At 26.9% G+C, this 26611-nt stretch overlaps 1 protein-coding gene across 1 annotated transcript; it reads right to left on the bottom strand.

The window, feature by feature from the left end:
• Positions 1–839: 839 nt before the first annotated feature.
• Positions 840–8361, bottom strand: LOC127290815 (activating signal cointegrator 1 complex subunit 2 homolog). The gene is made up of 3 exons (XM_051319629.1): positions 8267–8361; positions 1859–2425; positions 840–965 (listed from the first exon to the last, which is right to left on the bottom strand). The coding sequence occupies exons 2-3, from the start codon at positions 2300–2302 to the stop codon at positions 921–923; spliced, it is 489 nt and encodes a 162-aa protein (XP_051175586.1). The 5' UTR covers positions 2303–2425; positions 8267–8361; the 3' UTR covers positions 840–920.
• Positions 8362–26611: the final 18250 nt, after the last annotated feature.

Raw genomic sequence — 26611 nt, 5'->3', positions numbered from 1 at the left:
TTTAGTACGGCTCAGAGAATTTCAAACAGTTATTTTTCAAATGAAAGGTAGAATGACAAAAGGGGACAAGCGCCAATTCACTGTTTTTACAGGAAGTACACAAAACATATTTAAAAATTCTGTAGGTGTTTTAAAAAGAAACTAAGAAAACCATTTTGAGATATTATAAATAAACTACAATTTGCTCAAATAAACTTACATATTATAACCAGAAAAATAAAAAAAATGTGGTGCTTTAAGATTACATCGACTGCGCACATTTTCTACCATTAATTGTGAAAAAATATACAAAAGAAAAACTTGAAAATTAGTTTTTTTATTGAATTGACAAGTTGAATGAAATAAACATTGCGAAAAGTTGTTGATTTTCGAAAAAACTATTAATTAAGTTCTAGCTTTGCAATAGAGCAACAGCTGATTTCTAAATTTAATTGTTAATAATTATGATAATTATATAAATAGTTTATAAAAAACCTTGCTTTATAAAAATTGGTGCTTGACCCCTTTTTGTCATTCTACCCTTCAAATATAACCTTTTTCCATTATCATTCATCTGTTTTTTTAATTTTCAAAAATATATATTATAAATCCTTGCGTCTAGCTTAAAAATTGTAAATTGTAATAAATAGTAAAAAAAACGAAATATAATAAATTTTTTTTAATTGTCTAAAAGGAAAAATAATTATAATGAAAAAATCCAGTCGAAAAAATAAGTATTTATTTTACATTATAATCAAAAGATATGAAAAATACAATTATAATTTAATTATAATTACTTTATAAACAAAAGATATCAAAAATAAAATTATAATATTTAATTATAATTATTTCTGTCTCTCCTCTTTCTCTCATTTTGACGATCTCTTTCTCGTTCTCTCTTTCGTTCCCTTTCTCGTTCCCTCTTTTTTTCTCTATCTCTGTCACCTTCTATGTCCCGAATGTCCAATTTCATTTTTTTTATTTCCCTCAAAAAAATATTATTTATTACTTATTTTGACTATTGTAATTACTTATTAAATTAATTTTACTATTTTTTTAACAAGAATAATTCTTCAAGAAAATTATCAAGAAAAAATTTTGGGTTTCGAAAATTTTAATTGATGAAGATTATTTTAAATTTCTGCTTGAATATTTAATTTTACTTGAAAACTTTATTAGAAATTACAGAACAAAGCCAAATTTTAACAATTTTTTATATAAAAATTACACAGACCGCCAAAATATTGACTTACTTTAGAACCAAAAACCTAACTATACTTTTTCAAAGCATTTTAACTTGCTGAATCCAAATCTGACTTCAGAATTCATCCAGCACGTCAGGTTTTCAAGATATTCTAACCTGAAAGTATAAAAGACTTTTTTTGACCATAATTGATGTCGTGTGAAATTAAGATTTAATTTTTTTTAAAAGGTAGATTCACCATCTGAAAATATTATTCTTACCCATTAAAATGCATTTTCAAAAAATCAAAAAAAATTTTACTTGACTCTGAATTATGGTCATTTAAATTTTTTTAGTGGTAACGAATATTTCAATATTCGTGTATTTGATAATGCTTAAAAACATTTTTAAAGCGATAACCCATGAGCAAATAAAGATTTTTTTGAAATTTTAAAATACACTCTAAAAGTACATTCAGATGTTAAACCACCTTTTTGAAAGAATTGTATCTAAATGTTACACGATCATAAACCTGATCAAATAAACATCTTTTTAGCACTTTTAGGTTGGAAAATTTTGAAAAACTGATGTGCTGCATCATGATAAAAGTCTAATTCAGTACATCAAAATGCTTTGTTCTTGCTTTAAAAGTAAGCTAAAAATTATATAGCTCTATATTATAAAAGGGTAACTTACATTTTGTAAATGACGAACGTTTGTCGCCGTAGGCGATTTTTGCAACATATTTTGTACTGGAGCCTTGTTTTGTTGGAACTGTTCCATCTGCTGCATTTGCAATTGCAACTGTTGCAGTTGTTGTTGCATACTACTTGCATTAAACGCAGTTTCATGCAGAGGTAGTTCTTGAGGTACACATTGTTGCAATTGAGTTTGCAACGGCTGTGGTTGCAATTGATTTTGCGATGGCTGCGGTTGCAATTGATTTTGCAACTGCAGTGGTTGCAATTGATTTTGCAACTGCAGTGGTTGCAATTGATTTTGAAACTGCTGTGGTTGCAATTGATTTTGCAACTTCTGTGGTTGCAATTGAGGTTGCACCTGCGGTTGTTGCAATTGAGGTTCCACCTGCAGTGGTTGTAATTGATGTTGCACCTGCAGTGGTTGTAATTGATGTTGCATCTGTTGTTGTTGCAATTGAGGTTGCACCTGCGGTTGTTGCAATTGAGGTTGCACCTGCGGTTGTTGCAAATGAGGTTGCGCCAGCGGTGGTTGCAACTGTTAATCAGCCATTGTTCTAAGAGCCTGCTAAAAACTTTCAATTATATAAGCCATTCTTTAAAAAGTATAATATAAAGGAAACTTTTTCAAATAAAATATTTTCCAAGCAAATTTCTAACCTAACATATTGTTACAGCAAATAATTTCATTAACATAGTTTAATATGGAAGCAGTAAAATTATTTTTTTTAAATATTCAATATTGTTTAGAAATTATTATTATATCTTTTGTTTTATTTTATAATTTTATTTTGTATTATTAACTTTGATTTTGTTTGTCATTGTATTCATTTTAACCTTGATTACTTTAATGTATTCAAAAGAAAATAGTTTGGAAGAAGAGACCTCTGTCTCTTGTATAGTGAATGAATGACCTTATATATATATTATGGTTCAGTTAGACTTGAATCGTCGTCAAGTTAGACGAAAAATTATTAAAATTACGATTCCGGAATTCGTTTCAATAAGTTTAATAAAAATAATGTTAACATAGTTACAAACGTTTCCGATTATTTTAAATACAGTCCAAGTGTTTTCCCGATCTCCAAAATGACATATACTTTGTTATAATTTAAACAAATATATTTACAAACAACATCCTCTACATATATATATAAAGAAAAAATAATTTCTAAATAGAATAAATATTGAATATAAAATGATTCTTAACAATAATATATATTATTGGGAACAAAAAAAATTAAGTACCTTTTTTTGAGATATAGATGAATTATTAGTCAACTTGAAAAACAAAAAATTTTTGTTTTTTGGCATAGAAAATTATGTTGTTGAATAAAAAAACTTTCTAGTACTAATAATTTTAAAAAAATTGTTGAATTATAAAGGTGAAATGATAGGTAATTATTTTCATTTTATAATTGAAAATTGAGTAACTAAATCTATTATATGTAAATAAAAAGAAGAAATATTTCTTAAATATAATGAATATTTAAATAAAAATTATTTTTATTTCTGCTCTTTACTAAAATATGTTGTTAAAGTTATTAGTTTATTCTAGTTTTTAAATTCATCTAAAGTTCTAAAATTAGTACTAAAGATTTTTTTGTTTCCAATAATAAATAAATTTTAGTACAATTTTTTAAGATTAAGATTAATTATGATACTAGAAAAAATTATAATTTTAGCAACATAGTTTATTGTGGAGCAAATAAACAATTATTTTTCTAATTTAATATTCATTACACTAAAAATATCCTCCTTATATTTACATACAATAGATTAAATTACTCAATTTTCAATTATGAAATGAAAATAATTATTGTTTTACTATTATAATGAAACTATATTTTTAAAAATATTAGTACTAAATTGTTTTTTGTTATCGACAATATAATTTTCTATAAGTCAAGAAATAATATTTTTTTTTGTTATCCAGTTGACAAATTCAAAAACCAAGAAGAAAATTTTTTCTTGAAATAAATTGAAAAAATAATTTATTTTCAAATATTTGAAAAACAAATTTTATTTTGAACACATAATTCAAAAACAAAAATATTCTTTTTGTTATTACACCGTCCGACAAAATTCAACTTTTTTTTCACACACGAAAAAATCAATGATTTTCAGAAACTAGGACCAAAAAAAAGATACCCGTGTCTGGCCGTTTTGCTAGATCAGGTCATTTTTGGCTTTTAGGGGTAAAAACAACCCTTAAATGAAAGGTGATAGGAAATCTTGTACAAATTAATAATTTTTTATGAAACCTGGTATCTCGGGGTTTTCCGGGTCGCTGATTACGAATCTGATGTCAGATTTTCAAAATTCAAAATGGCGGATCCAATATGGCGGTCGAAATTTATAAAAATTCACCAATTCATTTGAAAGTTGTTTCTAAGGGGTTTTTGGGGTTGCTGATTACGAATATGATGTCAGATTTTCAAAATTCAAAATAACGGATTCAATATGGCGGTCGAAATTTATAAAAGTTCATCGAATTCACTTGAAACTTTTTACTTGAAGGTTTTTGGGGTCGCTGATGACGAATATGATGTCAGATACAAGAGTTGTTATGAAATGCTTCTATTAATTTTATTTTATTGCATTATATTTGTTTAATAAATTTTGATTATAACCTTTTGAATTTATTAATTCTAATAGAAACTTAATTTATTAAAAATCACTTAAAATAAAAATTTTAAATTGTTGGCTTGCAAATTTTAACAAAAAATTGATCGAACATTTAAATTTTCCAAATTACTTTTCAGATTTGTGATCGTTACCTTTATTAAATTTGGCGTTTTTATTATTCTTATCTGACATCATTTTCGTCCTCAGAGACGCCGCAAGCAATTAGATACCAAGTTTTATAAAAAATTAACAATTTTTATAAATTTCAACCGTCATATTGAGTGTGCCATATTGAATTTTAAAAATCTACAATCAGATTCGTACTCAGCGACCCCAAAAAGCCAGAGATACAAAGTTTTATAAAAAACTAATAACATTTAAAAATTTCGACTACCATATTCGATCCGCCATTTTGAATTTTGAAAACCCGACATCGAATTCGTTATCAGCGACCCCAAAAACCTTCAAGTAACAAGTTTCAAGTGAATTCGATGAACTTTCATAAATTTCGACCGCCATATTGAATTTGCCATTTTGAATTTTAAAAATCTGACTTCAGATTCGTACTCAGCGACCCCAAAAACGCCTAGATACCAAGTTTTACAAAAAATAATTAATATTTATAAATTTCGACCGCCATATTGGATCCGCCATTTTGAATTTTCAAAATCTGACATCATATTCGTTATCAGCGACCCCAAAAACCCCTAAGTAACAACTTTCAAATAAATTGTTGAATTTTTATAAATTTCGACCGCCATATTGGATCCGCCATTTTGAATTTTGAAAATATAACATCAGATTCGTAATCAGCAACCCGGAAAACCCCGAGATACCAGGTTTCATAAAAAATTATTAATTTGTACAAGATTTCCTATCACCTTTCATTTAAGGGTTGTTTTTACCCCTAAAAGCAAAAAATGACCTGATCTAGCAAAACGGCCAGACAAGGGTATCTTTTTTTTGGTCCTAGTTTCTGAAAATCATTGATTTTTTCGTGTGTGAAAAATCGTGTCGGACGGTGTTATATTTGTCAACTTGAAAACAGCAAAAAAAATTATTTTTTGACTGACAGAAAATTATGTTGTTGAATAAAAAACATTTGTAGTACTAATAATTTCAAAAAAAATTGATGAATTAAAAAGGTGAAATAGTAATTATTATTATTTTATAATTAAAGACTGAGTAATTAAATCTATCATGTATAAACATGAAGAAGATAAAATTTTTAAAGATAATGAATATTTAGGGAAAACAAATTTTTTATCTGCGCTGTATTAAAATATTTTGCTAAAATTATTAATTTTTTCTAGTTTTGAAATTCATCTGAATCTCTAAATTAGTACATAAAATTTTTTGTTTCCAACAATAAATCAAATAAATTTTAGTATAATTTTTTGAGGTTTAGATTAATTATAAAACTTGAAAAAAATAATAATTTTAGCAACATAGTTTATTGTGGAGCAAATAAACAATTATTTTTCTAATTTAATATTCGTTAACACTAAAAATTATATCTTTTTTACATTACTTATAATAAATTTAATTGTCAAAAGTCTTCAATTATCAATTTAAAATAATTATTATTTTACTATTATAATGAAACTATATTTTTAAAAATATTAGTACTAAATTATTTTTTGTTATCAAAAATATAATTTTCTATCAGTCAAGAAATAATATTTTTTTTTGTTATCCAGTTGACAAATTCAAAAACCAAGAAGAAAATTTTTTCTTCAAATAAATTGAAAAAATAATTTATTTTCAAATATTTGAAAAACAAATTTTATTTTGAACACAGAATTCAAAAACAAAAATATTCTTTTTGTTAGGGTCAACCGGGGTAAATCCGAACGCTTTTAGTAAGTTTCAACAATAACATAAGTTTTTTCTTTAAAAAAAAAATACTTCCGGTATTCTGGTGCATGAAGTTGTTACTTTACTTCCATAGAACAATTTTATGGGGTAGAAAAAATTTTTGATAAATTACAATCGCAGGAAACTTAGCGTTCGTATTTACCTCAATACTTTGCAACTTTCCTAAAATATGGGGGTAAATACGAACGCCACTGTATTTCAGAAAAATCTTAGGGAAAATAAATTTAAAGTATTGCAATTGTTAAACTTATATAAAAACTCAAAAAAAATACGATAATAAACCTATTATGTAATAATGCATCATATATAAATACAAAAATCAAACAGGTTAAAAATTAAAATGCATTACACAATTAAAACCTTCAATAACTTTATCAAATCATAACGGATTTTTGCAAAACTTGGTACAGAAAGTATTTTGGAGTGATTGAATGTAAATACAAAAATAAAAGTCAAATTTTTTAAATTCAAAATGGCGTACTTTCCTAAAACTTATTTTTAAAAATGATCAAATTTGCTAACCCTGAAACCCCCCGAGTAACAATTTTCGAGCGAATCCAATGAATTTTTTAATTCTCGTCCGCCATTTTGAATTTTGAAAAACTGACTTCAAATTGGTAATTAGCTACCCCAAAAACCGTAGAATACCAAATTTTATTAAGATCCTGAAAAACTTTTTTCAACAAACCATTTGGCTAAAAAATTGAAACACTCCTTCGAGAGAACAGAGATTAAGTTTCTGCTTATTAATTACTAACGAGGATACGTATAGAAAGAAAAACTTTTTTCTATGTACTTTTATAATGTTAAAATAATAGTGTAATCAAATAAAAACAATTTTGTGTGGCTTTGATGTAAAAAAAAATTATTAAAAATACCGTTCGGATTTATCCCAGTTTTCCAATTTTCTTGGGTAAATACGAACGGTCTGATATTATTAATAAAATTTTACAGAAGGCAGAAATCAAATATAGTTTCTGTTCTAGTATTCATAACAAACAATTATAAATAATAAAATGAATTTTTAGCTTCTTTTTCTTCAAATACGAGACAAAATACTGAAAGAGTGTCATCTTTGATTTTCAATCTTTTTTGCAATACTTGTTATCTTTGTTTATGCTGTTGCTAATTAACAAACAAAAAATGGGATAATACTTAGAATCTCTTCAAGAGGATCTGAGGTAAAAATTCTCATATCGAACTTATTTTTAAAAATTTTAATTAAGCTGAAATAATTAGCTTTCGGATTTACCCCCCGTTCGGATTTACCCCGACTGACCCTATTATATTTGTCAACTTGAAAACAGCAAAAAAAATTATTTTTTGACTGACAGAAAATTGTGTTCTTGAATAAAAAACATTTGTAGTACTAAAAATTTAAAAAAAAATTGATGAATTAAAAAGGTGAAATTGTACTTATTATTATTTTATAATTAAAGACTGAGTAATTAAATCTATTATGTATAAATATAAAGAAGATATAATTTTTAAAGATAATGAATATTTAAATGAAAATAATTTTTCATCTACTCTATATTAAAATATGTTGCTGAAATTATTAGTTTTTCCTAGTTTTAAAATTCATCTAAATCTCTAAGAGTAGTACTATAATTTTGTTTGTTTCCAACAATAAATAAATTTTAGTACAATTTTTTGAGATTTAGATTAATTATGAAGCTAGAAAAAAATTATAATTTTAGCAACATAGTTTATTGTAGAGCAAATAAACAATTATTTTTCGAATTAAATATTCATTTTTACTAAAAATTATATCTTCTTTATATTTCTTATAATACATTTAATTGTCAATTGAAAATAATTATCATATAGTAATAAAGTTAAAAAAAATTTTATTGATACTTAACAATTTGAAAAAATTTAACGTATTCTGTTAACTTACCGCGGTATTGGTCCTTCTAGCAGCTTTCCTCTTCGTCGGCGGTTTCATCACCTTTGTTTATTTCCTTGTTATTTTTCTCATTTCATGACTTTTTCTATAATTAATATATAGTTTTATATATATGAACAGCTTAATTTTTAACAGTATTCACAATTTTAAGAAATTAATTTACCTACCATTTATTCGTAAAGCTTGAACGTTCACAGCGTAATGAGAGTTGACATTGGCAATAAAGTTGACACTAGAGTTGGCACGCACTGAAGTGGGGCATCATCCAATCGCCGTAAGGTAGTCAAATCTGCAGCCAATCCGGTCGCATGATTTTTTCCGATGTAGCTTTTGCAGAAATCTAATGTTTCTCTTATAGAAACACTTGAATATTTTTGGAAATATATCGATCTGTTTTGAAAAGATGCGTCAAACAAAAATATTCAGTGCCGTACGATGTATTTGGTCAGAATTATTCCGACACAAATTTTTTCGTAACAATTGTTACATTGTACTACCGGTGATAATATTGTTTATTGTATTATAAGTGTTATGGATAATTTTGTTTAAAATAATACTTATCCTTTGAGATAAACGATTTAATTTTTAATAACTTAAAAAATTGTTTATAATTAATTGTTTTTGAAACATACATTTATTTTAAAATATTTTTGGATGAAATTTTTTTTTAATTTATAATAAAATTGTAATTCATAATTTTTTATTTTAATTTTTTCAAAAAATAATTCATTTTGTAATAAAAAAACTTATTTTTATTAATTTTCTAATTAAACTATGTTTTTCAAAATTATTACTGATAAAATTTTTTTTTCGTATTTACCATTTCAATTTTAATACAGATAAAAATTGAATCTTTAATTTCGAAAGAACTTATTACAAAAAAGTGTAAGTTTTATTTTCGCATAGCAAGCAATAGCGAAAACAGCTCTTACTGTTTCCAGAGTTGTATTAAAATCTGAAAATTGTTTTAATCATTTTTTTTCAATTTTCCATTGATCTTATTTTTCCAAATGAACCACCTATTTCAAAGAATTATTATTACAAATTCATTGAAATCTGAATAAATATTATTAAAATTAAAATTATTAAATTTTAATTAATAAATTAATTAAATTATTAATAAATAAATAATTAAATAAATTAAAATCGACATTAAGAAATTATTTTTAAAAATAATTTCAATGAAATTGCCTAATAACCAATAAATTATTAAGAAGTCTTGAAACGAACATTATCTTTAAATTCAAGTCATTTTTGGCGAGAACTCCACCTCCACTTGCGGCTATATGGAAAGTCTTGAAATTTTCATAACCTCAAAATTTATGTCATTTCAGGCGGGGGAGGGGACTTGCGGCTATATTCAGAGACTTGAAGCGAACATAACCTCAAAATTTAGGCCATTTTGGTGGAGGAGGGAGGGGGGACTTGCGGCTATATTTAGAGCCTTGAAACGAACATAACCTCAAAATTTAGGTCATTTCTGGCGGGGGCGAGGAGGAGACTTGCGGCTATATTCAGAGTCTAGAAACGAACATAACCTCCAAATTTAGGAGGGGGGACTCCCCCCCTCCTAGATCAAAATTTCTGAAACAGCGGCGGCGGCTGCGGCGAAATCTTTTTATAATATAGAAAGATATATACATATATGAGGCAAAATTCCTGAAATGTCCGAACTAAAAATTAAAAGTTCTCGAATTTAATCCATACTTTTCTAAAATGTTGTTATTGTTGGTGAAAGTCTAAAAATCAATTATTATTGAATTTAATAAAATAGTTTTTGTATTACAACGTTTTTAATTTTTGACTTTTGAAAAAAAAATTTTTTTTCAATGTACAATATTTATAAGTAGAATGCATAAAAGTTAACATATATATAATGATTTTTGAAGCTTTTTTGGCGAGCTACACGCTGTTAATAAAATTTTTTTTTTTTTAATAACATTTGACCTTGAAATTCAAGGTCAAAATGTTAATTTACGTTAATTTCAAAATCGGATTTTTTAAAATTATTTTTAACTATCTCAATGGAAAGCTTGACTAATTTCCTACAAAACATGTAATTTTCAGAGTGGGATCTTTTAATGTTTTTGAGATATTAATTAATTAATTAATTAATATTTATAACAAATGCAATATTTTACAAACAAATAAAGTCATCGTAAATCTAAACTAACCAATTAAAAGTTAAGCTAATTCCGCATCCAACGAGCCCTATATGAAGTATTTTGAATAAGTAGATTGTTAATAAACAATTAGTTAACATTGCAATTGTTTATTAACAATCTACTTATCCAAAATACTTCATATAGGGCTCGTTGTATGCGGAATTAGCTTAACTTTCAATTGGTTAGTTTAGATTTACAATAACTTTATTTGTTTGTAAGATATTTCATTTTTTATTGTTATTTAACTAAAATTGAACAAAAATACTTCATACAGGGCTTTTGGATGCTTGTTGTTAGTAAAAAATAAAATATTTTACAAACAAATAAAGTTATGGTAATGCTGAACTTACCAATTGAAAGTTAAGGTAATTCCGCATCCAACGAGTCCTATATGAAGTATTTTGGATAAGTAGATTGTTAATAAACAATTGCAATGTTAACTAATTGTTTATTAACAATCTACTTATCCAAAATACTTCATATAGGGCTCGTTGGATGCGGAATTACGTTAACTTTCAATTACTAACTTCAGAATTACGGTAACTTTATTCGTTTGTAAAATATTTCATTTGTTATAAACATTAATTAATTAATTAATTAATATCTCAAAAACTTTAAAAGATCCCACTCTGAAAATTACATGTTTTGTAGGAAATTAGTCAAGCTTTTCATTGAGATAGTTAAAAATAATTTTAAAAAATCCGATTTTGAGATAAACGTAAATTAACATTTTGACCTTGAATTTCAAGGTCAAATGTTATTAAAAAAAAAAAATTTTATTAACAGCGTGTAGCTCTTCAAAAAAGCTTCAAATATCATTATATATATGTTAACTTTTATGCATTCTACTTATAAATATTGTACATTGAAAAAAAATTTTTTTTTCAAAAGTCAAAAATTAAAAACGTTGTAATTCAAAAACTATTTTATTAAATTCAATAATAATTGATTTTTAGACTTTCACCAACAATAACAACATTTTAGAAAAGTATGGATTAAATTCGAGAACTTTTAATTTTTTGTTCGGACATTTCAGGAATTTTGCCTCATATATGTATATATAATATATATATTATAAGCATACGAAGTCATTAGTTTCGTTCACGAGTGTCATGCTGTGGATTACCTATTCGTTTCAACCTGCAGAAAGCTCATATAGTAGCTTGATCGCGTGTTAAAGTGAAATTTTCTACTTTATTTTTTTTATATATTTCTATTGACGGTGAAAAGTTAAGAAAAGACAGAAGAATTAATTTAGTGATTTAGTGCAGTTTAATTGATCAATTAAATATTTAAGTGTAATGAGAATAATGAGTTATTTGATTTATTTATTTATATATAGTCGATTTCACGTGAGATTTCCATCGACACTTTAAATTTGGTCAAATATATTTTTTTCTTGTTCTGTAGTAAAAAAAGAGACGTATTTTTTATAATTTTTTTTTCTGAATAATTTTCGACTTATGAATTTTTAAAATTTCAGTTTTTCAATAAAAACCTATTTTCAATGGCTGATACCTCGAAAAGAAATGCATTTTTTCAATTTTTGCTAATAGAAGAAAAGTTTCAGTTTTTCTTTTACTTTTCAATAACGTTAATAAAAACTTTTTTCTCATTTTATATTAAAAAAATCACAATTTTTTATAAACAAATTAAGTTTTTTTAGATTTGGATATGATTTTTAAAAATTTTTTTTTAAAAACATACCTGGAAATACTAAGAAGATTTTGCAAAAAAATTTAGAGTGGGCCGATAAGTTTCATAGGTTTAAATAAACATTTAAACACCGCGCACAGCATTTTGCGCATTTATGAAAATTAAAAAAATTGTTAAAAATTATTTTTTTTTATTTTTCATAGTGAAATATGATTTTAGGTTAAAAAAAATATGAAAAAAATAATTTTTAATAATTTTTTGTAATTATCAGAAATGTGCAAAGTTACAAAAATTGTAAAATTGTTAAAAAATTTTTTATTTCATTTTTTTTAAAACCGAAAATTATATTTCACTATGGAAAATGAAAAAAAAAAGTTTTTAATAACACAGGCACACAAAAAGTAAAATGTGGTTTGGCAGAGACACTACACTAGTCTATTTCCATGTATTTTTTCACGCTGAATCCGAATCCGATGTCAGAATTAGCAGATTGGCTTTTATTTTTGAGATAAACTCAAAAAACTGCTCAGAAAGAAAAATAAAATCAAAAAGTTAAAAAAATTTTGAATGTTACTGCCATAGTGTAATTCCATGTATTTTTTGTCGCTGAATCCGAATCCAAAGTCAGAATTGTTAGATTCGCTCAAATTTTTGAGATAATTGCAAAAAAACGCAAGAAACAAAAAACTCAAAATACTCAAAATCAGTTTTTTGGAATTATCTTCAAAATTTGATCCAATCTGTCAATTCTGACTTCAAATTCGGATTCAGCGACAAAAAATACATGGAATTACACTATGGCAGTGACATTCAAAAATTTTTTAACTTTTTGATTTTATTTTTCTTTCTGAGGAGTTTTTTGAGTTTATCTCAAAAATAAAAGCCAATCTGATAATTCTGACATCGGATTCGGATTCAGCGTGAAAAAATACATGGAAATAGACTAGTGTAGTGTCTCTGCCAAACAGCTTTTTATTTTTTGTGTGCCTGTGTAATTTAAATTTTTTTTTAATTTTCTAACATGCGCAATATGCTGCGCACGGTGTTTAAATGTTTATTTAAACCTATAAAATTATCGGCCCACTCTAAATTTTTTTGCAAAATCTTCTTAGTATTTCCTGGTATGTTTTTTTTAAAAAAAATTTTAAATCATATCCAAATTTTAAAAAACTTAATTTGTTTATAAAAAATTGTTATTTTAAAAAAAATAATGAAAAAAAGTTATTGTTAACGTTATTGAAAAGTAAAAGAAAAAGTGAAACTTTTTTTCTCTTAGCAAAAATTGAAAAAATCCACTTCTTTTCGAGTTATCAGCCATTGAAAAAAGGTCTACATTGAAAAAACTAAAATTTTGAAAATGCGTAAGTCGAAAATTTTTCAGAAAAAAAATTATAAAAAATACGTATCTCTTTTGCTTCCTCGTGGAGGAAGCTTTGTAGTCCTTTCGTTTATAAAAATTTTTAAAGTGGCGGAAACAAATTTTTCTCTATATAGAAACATGTTATATGAGATCCTGATCAATTGTGCGGATGTATGTATGTGTTTGTGTGTGGATCCTTTTTTTGTTTAGAAGATAACTTTAACAGGTTTTAATGGATTTAGATAAAATTTGGTAAGCTTATTTATCATATTAATATCTCAAAACTGACCAAAGGATTTTAAAAAATACCAAAAAAAAAATTTTATGGTCTTTTTTCCAAAAATTTTTTTTAATCGAAAAAAATTTTAAATAGAAAAATTTAAGGTTATATATAATAAAATCGTATTACTTACGTTAAGACAAATCGAACGGTATATATAAAGTATAGTTTCAATTTAAATTTAATAAATTAATGAAAGTTAAAAAATCAAAAATTCACATTTTAGCTGAAAAATTTTGTATCATTAATTTTTAGAAATTTTAGCTAAAATGTGATTTTTTGTTTTTTAACTTTCATTAATTCTTTAAATTTAACTCAAATGTATAGGTACTCAAATGTTTGTATTATATTATTTTTGTATGTTTATTTCAATGTGAATGCTTTCTCTACGAGGAAGCAAATTTTTTTCCTGACCGTAAAGAGGAAGCAAAATGTTCATGTAATGAACATCTGAATTTACAAAAGTAAAATATTTTTTCATCAACAAAAAATTAATGTTTATACAATGATTCAGAACAATGAAAAACGCTTTATTAATAAAAATATATTTATATTTTTTTTGAAAATTCAGCTGGGATGATTCATGATAATATTGAAAGTGGATAAAATTGAAACCGCGAACAGTATTTATTATTTTATTAGCAAACTGGTTAAAATAAGGGCTTTCTGTTTATGCAAATAGTTTTTTTTAAAGACATATTCCTCATGTAAAGTAGGCAATGCGCCTTTAATTACATTATGTAAAATAAAATAATAAATTATATTTTCTAAAATGCATTTAAATGGAAAATTAAATGTTTAGCACTTTTCTGAGTTAATTATTATGCAAGTTTAAATGGAATCAAGAAGTTAACATTCATTTTCACGTAGTGTGCGTAGCAGATAGTTGGTAAAACATTAGGCTCATTGTCCGTAGGTTCGATTCCACCCCTGCGTTATTTATTTATCAGGTTTGCGTTTAACCATTAATTCTATGTATGAATTAGTTAAAAAATGAAAATATCCGTTAATAGTATGCAGAAATTACATATTTTGAGCCAAAAGTTTTGAACGTTCAAATGAACGAAATTTTCTTTGCAACTTCTTTACGTACGAATTTTATTACCAGAGCCGTAGTGAGGGTGAGGCGACTGAGGCGCTTGCCGCTGGCGCAATCGCTAAGGGGGCGCAAAATTAAAATATATCTGTATTTAAAAAAAAAATTTATAAAAAAATTATTTTTTTATAAAAAAAATTTTGACTTGGCGCCGAAGAGAATTATAATTCCCGAGAAAAAATTTATTGAAAAAAAGAAAATATACTGTTAGAAGTACGATCATGCCAGTCACCGTCTATAAATGAAAGTGAGGGTGCAGTCCCATGTATGTAGAATAAGAGAATAGTCGAATAGATTTAACCAATTAGATGATTGGATTTTTTGAACACCATCTGTGATTGGACAATTCTATAACACTATTCTACGATATCCTATTCTACCATCATAAGCATAAGTCTGTCTTACTCTTACATTTTCATACGTATTTTCTGATGAAAATGTAAGTGTAAGACAGAGAACATAGGTAAGAAATTAAAACAAAAAGAATATAACCTTTAATTAAGATCATTAGTTTATAATTATTTAAGGGCAGAATTTCGTTAATGTATTGTGTGTTAATGTTATTAAAATTCGAGGTTATGTAGCAAAACCATAACACGGCATAATAATATCGTGCATTGTTTAAAAATTCTTGTCTACCTGTCTTGAAATCGATGTAATTTTTTAATCAATTGGAATAATTATAATTAAAGCTGAATATTTATTTATGATTGTGACGAATCAATGTTTGCTTTTTTCAACCATTCGCTGGTTTAGTGGAAAGAAGGACATGTGCAAAGTTTATTGAAAAAGGTTTTAGTTAAAGAAAAGGACACGTGCAGAATAATTTTTTTAAAACAAATTTTCAATTGGCGACATTGCTAATAGAATTTAAAGTATTGTTACATCCCGAGCGAAAGGCGAGGTTGAATTTAATTTTAATTAATAAAATCAATTTTAAAATTTTTGGAGGAATGGTAGGCTGATTAAGTCAAGTTGGTAAAGCTTGACCATTTATTTTTATGTGAGAACGTTTGTTCCTATCGATCCTACGGGGGTCGTCTTTTAATTTATTTTACTATTAAATAATTGCCTTGACTTATAGTTGTTAATATAAATATGAATTTAGGTATATGAGAATTTCAGTGAAGAATTTTATTGATATAAATGTTGTATAATTTATTAATATAAATGAATTAAATCAAAATGTTACAATAATGTTTTATGTTAAAAGATGTTGTTACAAGAATTGTGAATTTTAAAATATAGTACTTACAATTACCTCTGTTCAGAGAGCAGAAACAAATATAAATTGACAAGTTGGCACTTGTCCTTGACGCTGTGAGTTTTTACAACTCCTGAAAAGGAACGGTTGAGACTTCCTTACAGTTTTTTAGTTCGTAAATTCCGAAATGCACACACGTCACGTTTGCAAAATCGTTAAATTGAGAATACACTAATACGACGATTAACAATAAAATTTAATAAATGACAAGCTTACAAATCTGGCGATGATGATTACTTGCTCTAATACCGAACAACGAGTAAACATATACTGTTTGAGATGCAAGAGTTACAGTCGTAATAATTTTAAAGTAACCGAAGGGTCAAACTCACGATGGTAATTTCACGTTCTGAAACGAACTATGAAATGATTCCAGAGCAAATGACAAATGACAATGCATTTGCATGGGTTTTTATACTAGAAAATCATCCACAGTGGGAGTAAATAAGTTCAAAGATCACCCCATCTCCAAGCTTGACTCTTAGATCTTTCATAGAATTATGACAATTCTCAGAACTTAGATGGACACCTGCATCCTGTATCGCATAGCGCAAGTATCGCTATTACATCGTCTACAAGCATCTTCCAATAGTACTACGCTCGAAAACTGTGCCTGCGCCTCGCTAAACGCATACATGAGTCATAAGTCCACTCGTTGCTAGAGAGTATTGTGCGTAGTAGTGTCAAATGGCATAGGTATAATATCTAGGAATTGCCTACCAACAGGCTTTCGATATTCAAGTCAAAGGTTAGCCTATGCTATTTGATACAAGTGAGAAATTGAACATTGCATAGAATTTTATATTTTATCCAGCTGAAAAATCAATTCCTAAGAATATAATATAATATAATATTAAAAATAATTATAATTTTAGATTATCAATTTTGAAAGATTGAGAGTAAAGCTTTGTTTACTATTATTTTTACTACTTATTATATGCCTATATAAATGAAATATATTTTAATATATTTTAAAAATTTTTGTTACTGGGATGTAACAGTATGTACAATTTTTTTTCTTAATTAGGAAGTATTTTTTAATGTTTTTAACCCCAAAAATTTAAGATTTGAGGAACTGACATTTCTCAACAACAATTTTGAATATGATCGATTAATTTTGATAATAGATTTGTTCATTTTTAAAAAATTTTATATTTTTTTAAGAAGTTAGAATGTAAATATTTGATTTCTTATGCTCTTTAAAACGCTTAGATTCGCCTATAAAATATAATGTACTTGTTTATTTTATCTACAGTTTTTAGTTTTTTGAAAATTACATATTTTAAAAACCTTGATCTAGAAAAATTTTAGTATTTTATTCTCATGTGAAATTCAATTTAATGTCACCAATTTGTATGTTAAAATCATTTTAAAAATTATTGATTAAACTTTCTAATTGTTTATAATATGATAATAAATAGAATGTTTATATTCTAACTGCTTAAAAAATTATAAGATTTTTAAAAAAATGAACAAATATAATCAAAATTAATCGATTATATTCAAAATTGTTGTTGAGAAATGACAACGTCTCAAATCCTAAATTTTTGGGGTTAGAAAATACTTCCTATTAAGAAAAAAATGTATGTACAGTCGAATCTCCCATAAGTTAACTTCCCATAAGTTAATTTTCCCCTATCACGAACCCCCTCTACCTAAAAAAAACTTTAGTCATTACACATGCGCATAGTGGTGCCAAGATGGCTGACACATAAATAAACATAACCTCGTCTACAAACGTGTTCTATGATCATCTGTGACTTAGTTTAATTCAGTTCAATGTTAAAAACTTGTTAAAAATTAATTTTTATGTACTTTTAAGACTCCACGAGACTGACTGCTTTTAATATACACAAATATGTTAAATTTGACAAACTGTCAAAAAAGATTTTTAATTTAAAAAAAATACTAATTCAAAAAATCTCAATATTCTATTTTATTTTTAAATAGAAAGTTAAAATATATATTTTCGTTATTTGAATTTAAAAATACAGTTTATTTGAATTATAATTATAATAAAAATTGATTTCAATTTATGTTATTTTTAGTTCTCAAGTTAACATGTATGTCTACGATGTTTAACAATGTTCTTCTAAAACGTGTAATTAACATCTTGTACATACCTAGAATAAAAACATTCGTACAAGTATGTACCGACAATGTTTTTCACAGTCAACTAAACTTATATTAAATTAAATATTCAAACATTTCTAAAAACTCATTTACTTCACAAGACTTCAAACATATATTTTGAAATTGACCGCCATGCGCAATAGGTCACTGCGCAACTATTTCTCCTTACGCGGCAATTCTCTCATAAGTTAACCCCCCACCAGAATTAATTTATGGGAGATTCGACTGTATTTTAAATTCTATTATCAATGTTGCCAACTGAAAATTTGTTTTAAAAAAATTATTTTGTACGTGTCCTTTTCTTCAACTAAAATGGGAGATGTCCTCTTTGTCAACGAAAATTGTACGCATTCTTTTTTCCACTACACCAGCAAAATTTTCCCGATTAAATTTGATGAAAAATTGTTGCTACTGTAACAATATAGTTTTCCTAGGTGTAGAAAATTTATTAGATCTTAAGTAATCATTCTTTAGTATTCAGTTAAGCAGAATAAATAAATTATAAAATCATTATAAATAATAGGAACTCTATTTTATAAAGAATTTATAACAATGAAATTTTTTAAATTTAACTTTTACAGATCAATCTCCACACGTCAAATTAGTAAAAAATGAAACACCGGAAATTACAAATTCTGTACCGATTCACACCTTACTCGTTTCTAAAACAATTGCCTAATCGTGAAGCCGTAGAGAGGAATTGGTTGATGTATTCTAAAAATAGAAATGCCATATTTTGTTTTTGTTGCTGCCTGATCGAATTTCGCACCACTAATGTGCCCCTTATTGCTAAACGTAAAGAAGGGTTTTCAGATTGGAAGAACCTGAACCTGATCGAAGATCACGAGAAAACTCCAGATCATCGAAAATATTTTCTTCAATGGAAAACTTTTGAGGCTAGATTGAGAAACTCAGAATGCATTGACGATCAATTGCAAAAAGAAATTATTTTGGAAAAAGAGCGGTGGCGTCATATTCTTCGAGCTATATTAAATTCGATAATGTTCTGCGCCAAAAACAATTTATCTTTACGAGGTTCAACGTCACAAATTGAAACAAAAGGGTGTGGAGTATTTTTGGATATAATTGAGTTACTCAGCAAGTAAGATAAAACTTTGGAAGACCTCATTCGTAATCATAATCATAAATCGGTGAACTACCTGTCACCACAAATTCAGAATGAATTTATTAATTTGTTGGGACAGAAAGTACGTTACGAAATTATATCAAGGATTCAAAAATCAAAATATTATAGATTGCTATTCGATTGCACACCTGATGTCTCACATCTCGAACAATTGGCTCAAATAATCCGTTATGTTCAGGTCATTAATGGAAAAGTTTTGATACAAGAAAGTTTTATTGAATTTATTTGTACTGAAGAAAAAACTGGTGAAGGATTGGCATCTGATATAATCCAAAAGTCAAAAAAAGATAAGCTCGATATTCTTGATGCTCGTGGCCAAGGTTACGATAATGGGCCCAACATGTCGGGAAAATATTGTGGTGTACAAGCATGTATCCAAAGGGAAAATGATCTTGCTATTTATATCCCATGTGCAAGTAATTGCCTAAATCTGGCAGGTGTACATTCCGCTTCAGCCAATGTGGAAATGAAAAATTTTTTTTGGTTTCGTTGAGAGCATTTTAAAATTTTTTTCACTTTCTACGTCTCGATGGACAGTTTTGATGGAGACTTTGAAAGTTTCATTGAAAGGGCATTCAGATACGAGATGTTCATCGAAAGCGAATGCAGTAAAAGCCCTGAATTCTTAAATTGTAGAAGTTTATAAAGTGCTACAGGATATAATAGCTAATCCAAACAATTCCGACACAAAATAATCCGCAGAAAATTTGCTCAAAAACATTGATCTTAAGTTTCTTTTCTTTCTCGACGTCTGGGATCAAATATTAAGTCAAACTGATCGAGTGACCAGAGCTCTGCAAATAAAAGATTTGTCTTTGGAAAAACCTGTTCACCTAATTCAGAGATTGAGAAATTCACTGCAAGAAATTCGCAATGAAGAATTAGAAGAAAATTTTACACGTGCTTCCGCGTTAGCATCTATTCTGCAAGTGCAAAATACGTCCAAAATATCAAGAAAGAAGAAAAGGTTACAATTGTACGAGGGCGAAGATGATGGGCCAAATATTTCAGAAAAGCAAAGATTTCGTTCCAATATCATTCAGGCAATTGATACTTTGATAGCTGAGATGAATTGGAGGTATGAAAAATTAATGGAAGTTGCTAGAGATTTTGGATTTTTGTCTGCCGAGTCCTTGCATTCTATCAGTAAAACTGAAATTAAGAAAGCAGCAACTGATTTGGCAATGAAATATGACAAAGATATCAGTCCTGTACATTTTATTGGCGAGATTTCTGATTTCTGATCTGCAACAACTCTGGACTTACTTCAGTTAATTTATGATTACAATTTTAAAGAATCATATCCTAATATTGAAATTGCATTAAGAATTTTCTTGACAATGCCGATAACTATAGCCAGCTGTGAACGGAGTTTCAGTAAACTGAAACTCATTAAAAATTATTTGAGATCGAGTATGGGCCAAGAGAGATTGACCAACTTAGCCATTTTATCGATAGAGAATGAGGTTGCGCAAAAAGTTGATTTTGAAGAAATCATTGATAAGTTCGCTGCGATAAAATCTCGAAAAATCCATTTGTGATCAAATAATTCCATAATTCAATTATGTCACTTTATTTTTGCACAATGTTCCCTTCGTTCTATTTGTAAGTGTAGAAAATAAACATTCATGCTTGTTTTTAAAATGTTGTTGAAATAGTTTACAATGTAGGATGTAAGAAGACATTTATCAAGTGAGGGGGCGAATTTTTTTAAGTTTGCCTCGGGCGCCAGAAAAGCTAACTACGGCTCTGTTTATTACAAAATATTGTTTTAAATATCATCATATCAAATGCCATCATAATTTTTAATAATTAATAGATTGAAAAAAATATTCAATGTAACCGTGGAATATTCCCTCAATATCACTGGAATATTTACACAATATCACCTGAATATTCCATGAATGTCACCAAGGAATATTCCCTCAATGTCACTGAAATATACCCTGAATGTCACTATGGAATATTCCCATGATGCGGCCATTTTGATTTTCCTAGAAGATCATGAGAATATTCCACTGTGGTATTCAATGGATGTTCAGGGAATATACCGTGCTCTTTGGATGTTTTGAATATGTTGGGGAACATATTCTACGGTCCCCCAATAAATGTAGACGGTTTCTACCTTATAGATTTTTTTAAAATCTAGTTTTTTCTGAGAAATTTTAAAATTTTGTTTAAAAAAACATCAGCATCCAAACTTTACTTTAAAAAATTTGAAATATTTTTAAAAAAAGTAGATTTGAAAAAAATTAAGGAGGTAGAAAACGTCCATATTTTTTGGGGGGCCGTGTAATATGACCCCAGACATATTCCAAACATTGAACAATTTAATTTGTTTAAAAAAAATCAACACCCAAACTTAATTCTAAAAAATTGGATTTTCTTCCAAAACAAGTTAATTTAAAAAAAATTAAAGGGGGTAGAAAACGTCGATATTTTTTGGGGGCCGTGAAATATGTCCCTAAACATATTAGAAGCATTAAACAATTTAATTTGTTTAAAATAAAATTAGCAGCTAAACTTTATTCTAAAAAATTCGATTTTTTCGAAAAAAAGTTTATTTAAAAAAAAGTAAGGGTGGTAGAAAACGTCCATATATTTTGGAAGGCCGTGTAATATGTCCCCAAACATTGACATTTACAAAAAAATATTTACATTTTCTACCCCTTCAGATTTTTTTAATATAAAATATTTTCAAATAGTCGGTTTTCCTGGTAGGGTACTGGAGTTTGTTTATTGTATAAATAATTTTTTTTAACGTTGAAAATATAATTTTTTATTTACAGAAGAATATAGAAATTACGTTTTTTCAAAAAATGTTAACTTGTTGACATAACTTTGGAGTATTGAGAATTATTTATTACTTTTATTTTCTTTTATTATTTATAATAATTGTTATTGTTTATTGTCTTTGTTTACATTTTGTTTTACTATTGATATTCGTAATAAATATTTATGTATTTATTTATATATTTATTTAATAATAGCGCGGCTGCTAGTTTCCGCACGCTATTTAAAAAGTGGTGAAAGTATTTTTAAACCTATTTTATTTTGTGACTATTATATTCCTTTGCAAAAAATTATTTGTTAAACAAAAAAAATTTTTTTTAATTAATTATTAAAAATAACTTTGTTGAAGTTGTAAAATAATTTCTTAATGTAATTAAAAATTAGGTGAGCGATTCCACGTCAAGTGATCGCACCGATTTAGGCTATTTTGATAAATTTTTATAATATTGATAATTTGGGTTTCTTTAAGGGCCAAAAAAACAAATCCTAAGTATTTTTAAAAAATTCAAAATATTTTTCAAAATATTGCACATTTAAATTTTTTGTAATTTTTTTTTTATTTATAACTTACGTAATTTTCAACCAATCGGGATGAATTTTTTTTAAATACTCGTATTTAGATACTCTTTCAAGAAAAAAATTTTTATTTTTATTAAAAAAACAATTTTATTTGTTTAAATAATTCCAAAATTATATCTTCGATTTTTTTCAAAAAATTCATGAACATTCTCTACAATGTCTAGAAAAATTTAAGATCTTGAAAAAGATGGTATGTCTTACAGTTTCCGAGAAAAAAATTATTTAGTTTTTGTAGCGCGTGAAGTCATTGTAAACTATGTGACGCTCCACGAGAAAAGGGACCTTACGCGACAAAAAATTAATTTCCTGTTTTATATGCGAATCGATAGTTTAAATATTCTGTTTCAAAAATAAAATTTGTTTATAACTTCTAAACCTGTTCTCCCTCATTTTGAAGCGCGAAAAAAATCATGAATATTTTTTAAGTCATAATAATTCGATGGTTAAATTTTCGAGATAGCATTATTTTTTGTTTTTGAGATCTTAATTAAACAACAAAAGTTGATAAAAAAAATATATTTTTACGAACAACTAAAATTAGAATAATTTTTATTTATTTATTTATTTACGGGACTTCAAAATTAAAGTACCCTTTGAATACAAATTGTATAATATACATGTATAACGCTGCTATTTAGGAAAGAAAGAAACTAATTATTAAATAATAAATTACGTAGTGCTGTATCAAATGCTTCTAACTTAATATTAAAAAAATCAATGTCATTAGCAATCGTATTCGCCTTTATAGATAATCTGTTAATGACAGAATTAATTCCATAATTTGTACGATGGTGTGGTATTTGAAACAATACATAATGTCTAGAATGGCGTTTTGGAATAGAAAATTTAATGAGTGATAGTAGGGGTGGGCAATCAATGTATCCTGTTAAAATTTTAAAAAAGAAAATTAAATCAAAATAGTCAAATCTAGATGTAAGTCTGGGTATGTTCGCCAATGAACGTAAGTTGTCATATTCATGTGAAAATCTGTCAAAACGAACATTAGTTTGTCAAGCAAAGAACCGAAGGAAACGATTTTGAACTCGTTCGATTCTAACAAGATAAAGAGCATAATATGGTCTCTATGATACAGAACAATGTTCAATTTGTGATCTAACAAATGAAAAATAAAGAGATTTCAGAGTTCGTGGGTTATAAAATCCTAAAGCATTTCTAATAACAAATCCGAGTGACCTGAGAGCACAGTTAACGATATTAGAAATGTGATAACTAAAAGATAACGATTCATCAAATGTGATCCCAAGATCCCGCACCTGGTTTACCCTATTAAGCTCCTCGTTGGCAACAAAGTATAAGTATCTCTGAATAGTTTTAGATTTACTAAAAGAAATGATATAACATTTATTGACATTAAGATCCAAGTGATTAATTCTGCACCATTCAGTGAGTCCATTTAAATCACTCTGAAAAAGATAGGAATCATCTTCAGAACGTATTGTTTTATAAAGTTTTAAATCGTCAGCAAAGAGAAGAATAAGAGAGAATTTGATAAAATCTTTAACATCATTAACATATAACAAAAAAAGTAAAGGACCCAGATGCGAGCCCTGAGGTACACCAGAAGTTGCCGGAAATGCTCTGGAATGTACGTTTTTAATACGAACAGAGTTATATCTATTCGTTAGATAACTTTTAAGAAAGGTAATTAAAATATTAGAAAAAACCATTGCATTTAGTTTAGCTAAAAGTATATTGTGGTCAACTCTATCAAACGCTTTAGCAAAGTCTGTGTAAATAGAATCTACCTGTAATTTATTTTCAAGACTGTTAAATAAATAGTCAGTATAAATACTTAGGTTTGTAGCTGTCGATCTTCCCCTCACGAACCCATGCTGCTCCTCAATAAATAAATTTTTCACTGATAGATAAATAACAATAAATAACATAAATAACATAGGATTGATTTTTATGGAGTCTCAATTAATAACTTTGTAGCTACGTTGCGTGAACTTATATTTTGCTATAATTAATTATTTTGCATGTGTCCATACTTCTTTCAAAAAATTTGTTTGGCTATGAACTTTATTATTAAGTACTTATGTACGAAAGGGCACTGCCCGTAAATACATGTAAGTAAAAAAAATAAACATCAGAAATAATGCTTTCAAAGACTTTAGGTGTTGCACTTAAAATGGTTACTGGTCGATAATTAGTAACATTGTTAGATTTACCACTCTTGTAGACAGAAACAATATAGCCCTTTTTCCATTCAAAAGGAAAAATACTACAAGAGAGAGATTTATTAAATAAAATAAAAAGAGGTTCAACAAGAGAGCAGCAGCATGCACGAAGAAGATAGAAGGAGGAACGCCATCAGGACCAGCACCTTTTCTCACATCAAGAGACTTTAATTTATTATATATTTGTTCTTTAGTAATAAAAATAGAATTTAAGTCAACATTGTTCATATTATTATTATTATTATTATTAAACGAATTTACATATCTCCAGAAATTCTTTGGGCTGTCTACGATAGCATTTTCTGTACGTGATAAGTAGTCACGATAACAATTAATAGATAAAGATTTACATCTATTACGAAGATTTGAAAAAATAACATAATACTCATTAGATTTAAACTTTTTATAGTTTAGGTGAGCAAGTTTCTTTTGTAATACCATATTCTTAAGTTCAGGTGTAAACCATGCAAGATATGTTGAATAATTTATTTTCTTAATAGGAGTAAAAAGTTCAATTGCATAGAATAACTGCACATAGAGGAGGTCAATCGCGTCATCAATCACAATATCTTTAAACAAAAACTTCCAATTAAGATTATTAAGATATGAATTTATTTTACCAAAATCAGCATTAAAAAAATCATATTTGTAAGTAATAGGTGATGACGAAGGAGACTCTTCCCTAGAAACATTACAGAAAATTTCAAGAACAAGTGTAGGATGATAGTTGTCAATACTCAAAACAGGATCAGAAGATAAATTTAAAATAAAAGAATCGCTGTTACAAAAGATTAAATCTAGTAAAGAACCAAAAATATTTAAAAATTGATTAATTTGTTTCAAATTAAGAAAATTCATAGTTTCAGAAATGACATTTGTTATATATTAGTATGTAATCTTAAAGAATTAAATCGAGGTGAACATAATTGACCTGAATTACCATCAAAATTCCAATTTATGAAAGGTAAATTAAAATCTCCCAAAAGAAAGGAGCACTTGGAAATGAAATAGAAATATCTTCAAATAATTGAAAAACGTTCGAATATATATCTAAATTTGAGTTCGGTGGTATATAAAAACATCCTATGATAAATATAGTTGAGTAAAAATTTAATTTTATACAAAGATGCTCAACAGTGTATTTTAAAAATACTAATCCAATGCTTATCGAAATCCGCATCTAACGAGCCCTACATGAAATATTTTGGATAAACGGGGTGTTAAATTAATAATTAATAATAAAAATTATTTAAATAATTAATAACATTTGAAGAAATGAAGATGAATCGTCAATTATTTTTTTTAATTTTCAACAATCACCTATTAATAATTTGGATGGTTAAAAATGCTATTTACAGTCTCATCGTTTCTCTCCATTTTTAGTAGGGAAAAAGTTATAAGTAAAGCAAAAAAATATTGCTCTAATTTGTTATTGTAAATGTCTCGAAAAATATTAAAAATTTCAAATTCAATATTTGTACACTTATTTAGCACCATTATCACTACAATGTTATTGAATTTTAAGAAAAATCCAAGACATGACCCCGTATTCTCATATGAAATGCCTCATATAAGTAGGGGAGGATGGGGCAAGGATAGTTAGTGGCTCTATTGCCTACACGGCTTGTTCAAAAAGGGCACCATTCATTATATATACTTGTT

This window comes from Leptopilina boulardi, unplaced genomic scaffold (assembly GCF_019393585.1).
Source record: "Leptopilina boulardi isolate dan_hultmark-lab unplaced genomic scaffold, ZJU_Lbou_2.1 LbouV2_82, whole genome shotgun sequence".
Taxonomy (NCBI): Eukaryota; Metazoa; Arthropoda; class Insecta; order Hymenoptera; family Figitidae; genus Leptopilina; species Leptopilina boulardi.
This window is presented reverse-complemented; position numbering and strand designations above follow the sequence as displayed.